We start from the raw sequence: 12048 nt of genomic DNA on the forward strand, positions 1-12048 counted from the left end.
TCTTCCCGTGCGGGCGATCAGAACGGCCATGATGTGTTGAACCAGAAGTTTCGCCATCACGTCCCCTACTATGGGGGGAATTGCGTCTGGACCTGGATGAGGAGTGCCGGTGATGCGACTTTGAACGTCTATCATCTCTGCGTTCATTAGGCTGCTGATCAGACCTAGAAGAGCTAGAGATAGAAACATGTAGAGGTATATAAGAGAAACACCGAGAGATTTCCCCCCCCCTTAAATGCCCAGCACATACCTGGTATGAGCGGGCTGGCCACTAGGGGGCGGAGAAGCATCCATGTCACAACAATAGAGGGCAAAAACACTCTTCCTACAGCGAGATACAAAAGACACACTGTACCAAAAATACTAAAGGAAAGAGAGAACTGCCAAAAGATCCTTTAAAAATGCGAATCTTACCTGAATCACGCTAGTCAGAGTCTGGGGGAGGCTGTATCAACGCTGCCGACCTTCCCACCAGCTCTGACAAACACAGGCTTTAAATATGCCGCCTTGCGGCCGCCAAACGTTACCGAGCATGCGCGAGTGACGTCACGCGTCATCCCCGCGCATGCGCACCGAATCCTGTGCCCGACGGCTACCGCGCATGCGCAGAAGCGCCGCGCAACCCGGAAGCGGCGGCCGCAAACGCGGCCACGGCAAGACCGGGAGCCGCCGGGCACCGATAACAGGGGCAAAAACGCTGACTCTGAAAAGTGACACTCAGCTACAGAACCCACACTCAACCAAGCCACAGTAAGTACCTAAGACACTGACAAATAGTAAAAACGAAGTAAAAAGAGGTCCCATAACAGGGCTTACCACCCTGCCCAGAGCAGAGAAGAGTCCCAGAGGCGCACCACCGGTCCATATCTTCGGGCAAATTTAGGCCACCCGCGGCAGCAGGGCTCTCTCGGCCAGACCCCCAGGCTCCTGCAAGGGGGTTTCTTCCATTGCCCCCTCCATACCCTGCTAATAGCCAGGGCTTAGCGGAGACTCTACGACCCCTTCTGCTCCAAAGTATAGGACTGGAATAGTAGGAACATAACACCGTATGTATGAGGAGGACGAAAAAAGAACACTGATGCTGAAAGGGAGCAAAGATTTATGGGAGTGGGGTCCTATGAGGTAGGAGAGGAGGCGGGGCCTACCCAAACGTATGCTGCCATGGAGTCTGTCAGGAAAAGGACCTTTCAAACTTTCCTGTCTTGTATTGTATTGATACTTTATGGTCTCTCTTTATATTTAAAAAAGTGTTGCACAAACTATTGGGAAGAAGAAGGAAGGGTGAAGCAAGCAAAAGAAGGAAGGGCAAAATAAATAAGAAAAAAGGGAGAAGAAAGGCAAAGGGAAGGGGAGGGGAGGGGAGGGAGGAAGGAAAAGAGGGGAGGAAGGAAGAACACAAAGGGGTGTATTTACTAAAACTGGAGTGTGCAAAATCAGGTGAAGTTGTGCATGGTAGCCAATCAGTTTCTAAATTCAGATTGTTCAATTAAGCTTTGGCAAAAGAAAAAAAAACTGGAAGCTTATTGGTTTCTATGCAGATCTGCATCAGATTTGGCACTCTCCAGTTTTCAATCCCCAAAGTTTATAAGAGATTTTAGTGATTGCATTTAATTCTACTTTAAGCATAATCTGAATTCCTTCCATGCACGTATAATGATGCCAATCAGGGCTAATCCGAACAGAGAAGCTACCATATCAAATGCTTGCTGCAAATATAGTTTAAGTATGAAGCTTCCACAGGGAAATCTGCGGTTATTTGGTGAAATCACAGTTAAATTTAAGTTTTTCAATTTGTATAAAAAAAAAAAAAAAAAAAAACTTTAATTATGTTCTATTTGACATAATAGGCCCCAAAGAATGGTAAAAATCTTTTGCCAGAAGGCATCTTTTCAGGGGGTCTTACCTGGGCACCCCAAAGATTATTCACCATTATAAACAAAGGCATCCAGTAGTATATCAGCTCGGATTATTTCCACATGAGCTGCAGAGAAGAATTCTGCAGGACATATCTTTGAACAAGAGAGAGAAAGTAACACAAGAAAGATGAGGAATCATCTTCTTATCCTCTCCTATGTTAAACATGCACATGAGTCAAAAGCCTGACTGGCAGCCCTGGGGTCAGGGAGACCTGAAACGCCCCGATATCTGTGTTCCATCCCGCACACTTCCAATTGGGATATGCAGGCACAGCTCATTGAGAAACACAGGCATCTATGACATATCATGCTACAGCCTGTTTAGTAGCAATACAGTCTACCTGTTGGCTTCTTTTCTGTAAGAAGCTATTCCAGCACATTTATAAATGCAGTTTGTGCTTTGCTTTCTTCTGGACTTTGAAGCAAATGTAGCCCCATTCATTCTAATAAATGAGGGAAATCGCGTTCTCTGCAGTGTTTTGCAAAGTACACACTGCAGGACATCTGAAGCACACTGCTCTCTGCCTTTTATGAAAAAACATGATGTAAAATACAGGTGAGGTGTTATTTCTACATATGAAATTCTGTTAATCAGAATTATTTTTCTTTTTACAGCCCACATGTGATGCTGCAGGTCCTTTTACATGTTCATCACGTCAATCATAGCTGCTTTGCAAAACTAGATGCTTCAATTAACACATCGAGGATGGAGTCAAAGAAGGGACTCATCTCTCCCTGGCAATGTACAGCTTCACAGAGTTTAATTGTACTCTATTTAGGAAAACTACAAAGCTCTGCCAAACCGTAAGGCCCCGTTCACATAGGGGCGATCCGACTTCGGGTGGCGACCTCCGAGGTCGCGGTGCGAGCAGCGCGCCGCGACCTCGGAGCGGCCGCCACGGACTTCATAACATTGAAGTCTATGGCGGTCGCCTCCGGGTCGCCCCAAAGAAACTCCGGACCCTTTTTCTAAGTCGGAGCGACTTGTGTCGCTCCTATTAGAACGGGTCCGCAGCTTCCCTATGGAAGACGACCTGCGGCGACCTGTGAGGCGACCAGGTCGCCTCACAGGTCGCCTCTATGTGAACGGGGGCTAAGTGTACCCTGCATTTAATGTTTATTTGTGAGCTAAATCTTTTCAAAAAATAAAAAACAAAATATAATAAATCTGATCAAAATCTTGTCAAATTGAAAAAAAATTATAAAATTGACCCAAAACGCATTTAATTTTAGTAATGGCATAGATATACAGTGGGGGGAATAATTATTATACCCCTGCAGATTTTATAAGTTTGCCCACTTACAAATAAATGAAGGGTCTATAATTTTTATCATAGGTGTATTTTAAATGTAAGAGACAGAATGTCAACCATAAATCCAGAAATATATACACTGAGTTGCAGTTCAGTGAGTAAAATAAGTATTTGATCCCCTACCAACCAACAATAATTCTGACTTCCACAGACTGGCTTCAGTATGTGCTCATGTGGTACACAGATTAGTCCTGTCAAATAAAGAATGGAAACTTGTTATGTGTATGAAAGACACCTGTCCACTGAATCTCTTTCTTCCAATTAAACCTCACCATCATGGGCAAGACAAAAGAGCTGTCAAAGGAAATCAGGGAAAAGATTGTAGACCTGCACAAAGCTGTAATGGGCTACAAGACCATTAGCTAAAAGCATGGTGAGAAGGAGCACAGGTATATCTTTCTCAACTGTTGGAGCAATTATTTGCAAATGGAAGAAATACAAAGCGATTGTAAAGGCAGAAGGTATTTTTATCTTAATTCATTCTATTGATTAAGATAAAAAGAAAACCTTCTGTGTGCAGCCCCCTTCAGCCCCCCTAATACTTACCTGAGCCCGTCTCTATCCAGCAATGTTGCAAGAGTGTCTGAGCTGCCTGAGACTCTCCTCCTCTTTGGCCAAGACAGTAGCCCGGCGAGATTGGCTCCCGTTGCTGTTAATCAAAATCATTCAGCCAATCAAGAGATAAAGGGGCGGGCTATGTTATGATGCCGTGTCTCAACGGACACAGGGAGTGGTGACTTGGCTCGGGTACCCTCATAGCAAGCTGCTTGCTGTGGGGGCACTCAACAGGAGGGAGGGGCCAGGAGAGCCGAAGAGGGAGCCGAGAAGAGGACGACCTGGGCCACTCTGTGCAAAACCAACTGCACAAAGCGGGTAAGTAGAACATGTTTGTTATTTAAAAAAAAAGAAAAAAAACAAGTCTTTACAATCACTTTAGGAATTTAGAGAAGATCTGTAAAGAAGAGTGGACCCCTCTGAGTAAAGGAGTCCCTCCTGAGATGTGTGCAAACCTGGTAACCAACTACAAGAAACGTCTAATGCTGGCCATACACTATAAGAAAAATCGTTCAAACTCCTTTTCGAAAAACGAACACTCGGCCGTGAGAGAAAACGATCATGCCATCATTTAGTGACCGATAAATCGTTCAATGGACATAAATGAATCAGTTTTGTGCTAGTTTTTACATACACCTAGTGCAAACAGTTTGGACAAGAAACACATTACCCTTTCAATTTATCGTTTGTTTGGCAGAAAATTTCCAAACTTGTCCTTCGTTTTTTCGGCTCAAAAACATCACAACTGATTACCGATTCATGCCCATTAAGTGGTCGAAAAATGAAAGAACTGTCCAGATGACCGAATTTCAGCAGATTTTTCATATAGTGTATGGCCAGCATTACTCTGTGCTTGCCAACATGAATTTATCCACCAAGTACCAAGTCATGCTTTGCTTGGGGATCAAATACTTATTTTATTCACTAAACTGCAACTCAAATTGATAACATTTGTATCGTGTTTTTTCTGGATTTTTGGTTGATATTCAAACCCCCCCATACAGTTAGAAGCACTCCCCTAGGTACACATTTAACCCCTTGATCACCCACTGTGTTAACCCCTTCCCTGCCAGTGTCATTATTACAGTAACAGTGCATATTTTTAGCACTATTTTAGTAATATCACTGGTCCCCCCCAAAGTGTCAAAAATGTCAGTTAGGGGTCTGATCTGTCCACCGCAATGTCGCAGTCCCACTAAAAATTGCAGATCGCCGCCATTACTAGTAGTAAAAAAAAAAAAAACAATAAAAATTACATAAGTATCTTTCCCGTAGTTAGTAAACATGATAACTTTTGCGCAAACCAATCAAAATACGCTTATTTCGATTTTTGTGAAAAATATTGTTTTTTTTTTCAGAATTGTCGCTCTAATTTTGTTAATAACGCAAAAAATAAAAATTGCAGAGGTGATCAAATGCCACCGTAAAAAAAGCTCTATTTGTGGGGAAAAAAGAACATCAATTTTATTTAGGTACATCATCGCACGACCGCGCAATTGTACGTTAAATTAACGAAATGCCGAATCGCAAAAATTGACCTGGTCATTAAGGGGGCAAATCCTTCCGGTCCAGAAGTGGTTAAAATGCACATATGATGAAAATGACAGACCCTTCATTTCTTTGTAAGTGTGCAAACTTGAAAAATCTGCAGTGGATCAAATAATTATTTTCCCCACTGTATATAATCTGTTTATAATAACCATTATAAAATCTACCATGAATAAAAAGCCTAAAAATTGGAAATTAAAATATAATCAGTGGAAGTTTATCACTGTAAATCCTCAATGAAACACAACATGATGTCTATACTCACCGTCGTTTACTTTCTGATATACCAGAACAACGTCTGCTACCTGTAGGGATAACTCATCAGGCTGTTTTGCTGTGTAGGTTCGAATAATCTCTACCTGAGTTAAAGCTAAGAAGAAAAAAAAATGTATTAGAAGATATATATATATATATATATATATATATATATATATATATATATATATACACATATCTACGTACAGAAAACTCACAGGCGCTATACACAGGAAATTGTTCAGCAGATTCAACAAACCAGAAGAGAACCATCTAGGTAAAAATGATCGCTGACAACCAACAGAAATTGTATTTGTTGAAATTATTTTGTTTCTGTAATTTCTGTCTAGTTTTTGTTTAAAGGGGAAAAAAGAACAACCAACATCCCTAAAATCATACAAGTTACACAAAAATGTTTAACATATGTTGCCAGCATTAGTTCATTTATCATGCTAATTTTACTAAAGAATTTTTGCTGCCCCCCCCCCTTGTTGCCTCGAGTTGGCCGCTACCTAATTTGTTTCCCTATTGTGGCTGGACCACAAACTTTTGCTGCACTACGGCCTCCCTTTTTGCCCTACCCCCAGCCGCCCCTGTGCACTGTGTTTATCCCTTGTACCTGTATTCCGGGCGCCCAGCTTGCCCCTTTCCTATTCCTTAACCTGATTGTTATGCTACTACTTGCTGTTCATGATGTCATTTTGACGTGTATTCATCTGTTATGCACCACTGTTACCTATTGGTATTGTTTTGTACTACATTCCTTCTGCCTTAATAAAAACCGTTTGAACAGAAATACTACCCCATAGGCAGCCCAGTCTCCGAAGGGAGGGGATCATGCTCTGCTTCAGTATGTCACAGTACATGTTGGCATTCATGTTTCCCTCAATTAACTGTAGCTCCCCAGTGCCGGCAGCACTCATACAGCCCCAAGACCATGACACTCCCACCACCATGCTTGATTGTAGGCAAGAGTAGGCAAGACACACTTGTCTTTGTACTCCTCACCTGGTTGTCGCCACACACGCTGGACACCATCTGAACCAAATAAGTTTATCAAATAAGTCTTCAGCAAACTGTTTGCCGGCTTTCTTGTGCATCTTCTTTAGAAGAGGCTTTCTTCTGGGATGACAGCCACGCAGACCAATTTGATGCAGTGTGTCTGTATGTATGGTCTGAGCACTGACAGGCAGACCCTCCCACCCCTTAAACCTCTGCAACAATGCTGGCAGCACTCATAGGTCCATTTCCCAAAGACAACCTCTAGATATGACGCTGAGCACGTACACTCAACCTCTTTGGTCGACCATGGCAAAGCCTGTTCTAAGTGGAACCTGTCCTGTTAAACTGCTGTATGGTCTTGGCCACCGTGCTGCAGCTCAGTTTTAGGGTCTTGGCAATTTTCCTATAGCCTAGGCCATGTTTATATAGCACAACAACTTTTTTTTTTTCAGATCCTCAGACAGTTCGTTGCCATGAGGTGCCATGTTGAACTTCCAGTAACCAGCATGAGAGAGAGAGCGATAACACCAAATTTAACACGCCTGCTCCCCAATCCCACCTGAGACCTTGTAATACTAAGGAGTTATATTACACCGGGGAGGGAAAATGGCTAATTGGGCCCAATTTGGACATTTTCCCTTTTGTTGCCAGCGTTTAGAAATGAATGGCTGTGTGTTGAGTTATTTTGAAGGGACACCAAATTTACACTGTTATACAAGCTGCACACTCACTACTTTACATTGTAGCAAAGTGTAATTTCTTCAGTGTTGTCATATGAAAGGATATAATAAAGTATTTACAAAAATGAAAAAAAAAAAAAATAAATAATAATTTTTGCTGAATCTACATTGTATCTTTTGAAAAACGTATATGTTTGTCATTTTCTTAGGGTTCGGCTTACATTTTTGTTACACTAGTCTGTTTTTAAGGTTAAATAAATATTTTAACAATTTTGAGGAAGACACTTAGGAATTAAAGATTCCCAGATTAACATTATCATGTGTAAATATACACCATCACACTGCTTTACAAGGACACAGTGGAGTGGCATTGTGCTATATAGTATATTAACCTGTTAACGACCGCCCGCCGCTGTTTTACTGTGGCAGGCAGCCCTTCCTGCGCGAACTGACGTAGCTATTAATCGTTCGCGCGCCTGCAGCTAGGGGGCTCCCGGCCCCACTCGGCAGCGGGGACTCAGATAAACGGGGCCAGCGGCTCAGATTGCCGCTGGCCACCCGCGATCGCTCCACACTGAGAGAAAAGGACGGTCAGCTATTGTATACACAGCTGACCGTTCTTCTCTCAGGAATGATCACAGACCTCCTATGATCCTTCTATATAGGATCACAGGTCGCTGTGATCATTTCAAAAGCCACACCCCCATACAGTTAGAAACACGCCCCTAAGCTTACATTTAACCTCTTGATCACCCACTGTGTTAACCCCTTCACTGCCAGTGTCATTATTACAGTAACAGTACATATTTTTAGCACTGATTACTGTAGTAATGTCACTGGTCCCCCCAAAAGTGTCAGTTAGGGGTCCAATCTGTCTGCCGCAATGTCGCAGTTCTGCTAAAAATCGCAGATCGCAGCCATTACTAGTAAAAAAAAACAATAAAAATGACATAAATCTTTCCCGTAGTTAGTAGACTCGATAACTTTTGCGCAAACCAATCAAAATACGCTTATTGTGATTTTTTTTACCAAAAATATATAGCAGAAAACAAATTGGCCTAAAATGTTAAAAAATTTTGATTTTTAAATTTTTTTTTTGGGAATGTTCTATAGCAGAGTGTGAAAAATATTGTTTTTTTTTTTTTTTAATTGTCGCTATTTTTTTGTTTATAGCGCAAAAAGTAAAAATCGCAGAGGTGATCAAATACCACCAAAGGAAAGCTCTATTTGTGGGAAACAAAGGACATAAATTTTATTTAGGTACAGAATCCCACGACTGCGCAATTAAAAATAACGCAGTGCCGAATGGCCTGGTCATTAAGGGGACAAATCCTTCCAGTCCAGAAGTGGTTAGTCCACAAGCATGCTTACCATACTTCCACATCTTTTGTTTCTCTACATCTTTGCAGTTGGGAGAGAAACAAATATCCAATAACCAGGTTATAGGGCGCATGTAACTCACAGCCCTTCCTCCCATATGACAGCAAAGGTGCTTGATAATTAGCCACTCGGGCATGGGGAGAATGTCTTTGGTGTTGCTAGACAGTATGACTCAAAATAGCATTAGAAACATTATACAATACTAAATGGCCACACTGCTAAAGTTTAATGTGTTTTCAAATAATATGCACCATTGAACACTTTAGGGGGGAGCCTTTGGTGGAATCAAAAATGGAGAAAGATCTGGGAGTCTTAGTAGAGGATAGACTAGGCAATAGCATGCAATGTCAAGCTGTAGCTGACACGGCCGGCAGAATATTAGTAGTATGCATAAAGAAAGGGATGTATTCCAGAGATAAGACTATAATCCTTCCACTTTATAAAACTCTGGTCCGACCGCATCTGGAGTATTCTGTCCAGTTCTGGTCGCCAGTCCTCAGGAGGGATGTGTTGGAGCTGGAGAGAGTCCAGAGAAGGGCAACTAAAATGATTAGGGGATTGGAGGACCTTGACTATGAGGAGCGTTTACAAATACAGAGAGTGGATCTCCCTTATGGGGGCACAGAGTGCAAAAAAAAAAAAAACTTACAGGGATTCTAATCCCTCTCTGTCCTAAACTGAAAAAAGTTTTGCCTTTAGATGTACTTTAAGTGATGTAATGAATATGCTTCTATTGCTAATTTATATTAATATCATTTAAAGTTTATATTAGTTTATATTACTACTAACTGTTAGAACATGCACACATAGTACACAAATAAAACCAATCATCAGCATGCACAACTAAGACTAAGCATTTCACTGACCTTTACAAATTTCTGATATTCGCTTATACTTAGGCTGGATACACACTTTGCGACTTTTGTTGGTAGATTTCCTTTAGGATTACCTTCAACTATGTAGTGCAAGGGTCTACCAGATTGCATACAAATTTAAAGTGTTTAGGTCTGACCTCATATTATATGGTTTTGGTAAATCTAAAGTAAAAAAAATCTAAATAACTTTGTATAGTGTGTATCCAGCTTTAGTAGAGACTTACTATTGATGGCTGCTGTGGTTTTAGAAATGTACTGAAGCCTAATAAATGCAGACTTCACCAATCTATACAATATGTAAAAAGAGCTATAAGTACAAATGAAGGCAAAACATTTCTTATTTTTGGATAGAATGAAGAAGGATTAGAACACCTGTCAATGTTTCTCTGTTGTCCTGGTGACTGCTACCACTAAAAGTGAAATTTCCAAATTTTAAGTGGTCACCAGAATAAATATAGAGGCAAAATCCTCCAATGAGGGCACTAACTCTAGCGACCCTTGTGACTACCAGGGATTACCTTTACTTTGAAGGATTTCCTCTCACTTCCTGCTGTGGCTACACTCCCCAATGGGCCATAGATGGCAAAAAAAAAAAACCTAAGAGGGGTTATAAACCTCCTTGCTCTAGCCAGAATAAAAAAATGCTTTGCTTTCAGTTCTATTTTAATGTATAGCAATTCCATAAGTGAACAGCAGAGGGTAGTATAAGCCAACCACCGCAGTTCTTACTTGTTCTATCTGTGCATGGCTTCTCTGTGCTCTGGCCCAGTGCAGTAATCCAACGTGCTCGATCACTTCTGTAAAACACAAGTTTATACTCAAATTACAGAGGGCAGGCAAGCTGTCTGGGGTAAAAGCATCAACAATGATCAAATAAACACATATATAAAGTAAAAACAAAAAATCTAAGTGGAATAAAACAAAATATTGACTTCTTGAAGATTAAAAAAATGTATAACGTCAACACAAATGAATCAAAATTGTACAACTGTTGTTGTACTGTGCTGAAGAATACTAAGATGAGTGCAGTAACTCGTAAAAAACAGATGATTTGTGATTAGCTACTAGAGATGCTGCATTTTGCTCTTCATGATTGCTGTCGGTATTACATTAGTGAATAAGCCTGAGGACAAAGCCTAAAGACTGCACTCCGCCCCGCCTCCTCTCAGTGAGCGAGGACTGAATGCATTATATCCTCACTGAGCTCACTGAGAGGAGGCGGGGCGGAGCACGGCCTCAATACACTACATACAGTACAGCTCACAGAGAGGAGGCGGGGCAGAACACGCAGTACAGCTCATCTCCTGTGTAATAATGCAAGATTTCATGCCCTGAAATACATCTCAACACACACTGCGAATCACCGAATGACGTAATCGCCGACCGGACCCGGAAGTGAGAAGAGGATAAATAAAGCAGAAAATAAGGTATTTACTAGCAAAAAAAACCAAAAAACTTTTCATTGGTAAAAGTCGTTTTAAAGGGGATTACATACATCTATGTAATCCAATTTATTAAAAATGGGTGGAACTCCACTTTAAACAGAACTCCAGGTAAATAATGCATAAAGTTTACCTGTGTTTTGCCATGCAAGGGAAAGCAACAGGCTTACGTGAATTACAATAAAATGAGCCTGTCCACACACTGCCTTAGCCTATATTGAGCTCCTTTTAGTAAAAAATGGCTTCAGCTTTGGAGATCCCCACTACGATTAAGCCCCTACTAGGCAAAACATATTAGCAGGGGTTCTTCCATAAGTAAGAGACCAAGCTGAAGCTGTTACTTTACCAAGAGAGCTCATTCCACTGTATGTCGAGGCAGTGTGCCGATTTTGTTGTAGTTCTCAAAGTTTTTGATGAGTCAGTAGTCAACCCAACCAGAACCTGCAAACATTGTGGCCATTTGGGTGGGATACCAGATTGGGGCATTGGAGTGGTATCAATTTTAATTGGTTTTTAGGCTTATATGTGATGTCAGCACCCACAGATGCTTATACTTACATCAGCTGGTCTTTTTGCTCACAGGAGTAAGGCTAGATTCACACTTATACAGTCGCGGCTGGTGCTAAACTTTTTTTTGGGGGGGGGGGTGGAAAACAAACCCCCCCCCCCCAGGTCCACACTCAGCTCTCCATGGTCCCCCCTGCACTCAGCCTCTCCATGGCTTCCCCACCCAGCCAACCAGATCCTGTCCTGATTGCCTGGGAAGAGATTCCAGAAGACAATAGCGAATACTGATTCGCTAGTGTCACAAATGGGTGGGTTCAGGTCGCAGTGCTCTGCGCCCAGAGCCCAACCTTTTTCAAGCCACTTAGAGCCTCCGGCTCTAATCATGTAGCTTAAAAAAAACCTCATACAAACATATACGTATGAGTCCGGCGCCCCGCATGCATCCCCTTTATGCAAACTTAAAGGGTGGCGCCCCTGCACCCCTTATGGACCGGCCGCTCCTGCGCTTGTACATGGCCATTTCATGCATGTTGGCAACAAGCACTGTACGTATTTTTGGTGGCATCTTTTTCACT

At 41.9% G+C, this 12048-nt stretch overlaps 1 protein-coding gene across 1 annotated transcript in view; it reads right to left on the reverse strand.

Annotated features, from left to right (window-relative positions):
- The window catches only part of ARHGEF26 (Rho guanine nucleotide exchange factor 26), a 231045-nt gene that overhangs the window by 9884 nt on the left and 209113 nt on the right, over positions 1-12048 (reverse strand). Inside the window, exons 13-14 of the mRNA XM_082251520.1 lie at positions 10254-10321; positions 5598-5702 (exon numbers count right to left, since the gene is read on the reverse strand). Coding sequence (XP_082107646.1) covers positions 5598-5702; positions 10254-10321 — 173 coding nt within the window. The remainder of the gene's footprint in view (positions 1-5597; positions 5703-10253; positions 10322-12048) is intronic.

The sequence above is a fragment of the Pelophylax lessonae genome (genome assembly GCF_965119305.1).
Source record: "Pelophylax lessonae genome assembly, chromosome: 3".
In the NCBI taxonomy this organism is placed as follows: domain Eukaryota; kingdom Metazoa; phylum Chordata; class Amphibia; order Anura; family Ranidae; genus Pelophylax; species Pelophylax lessonae.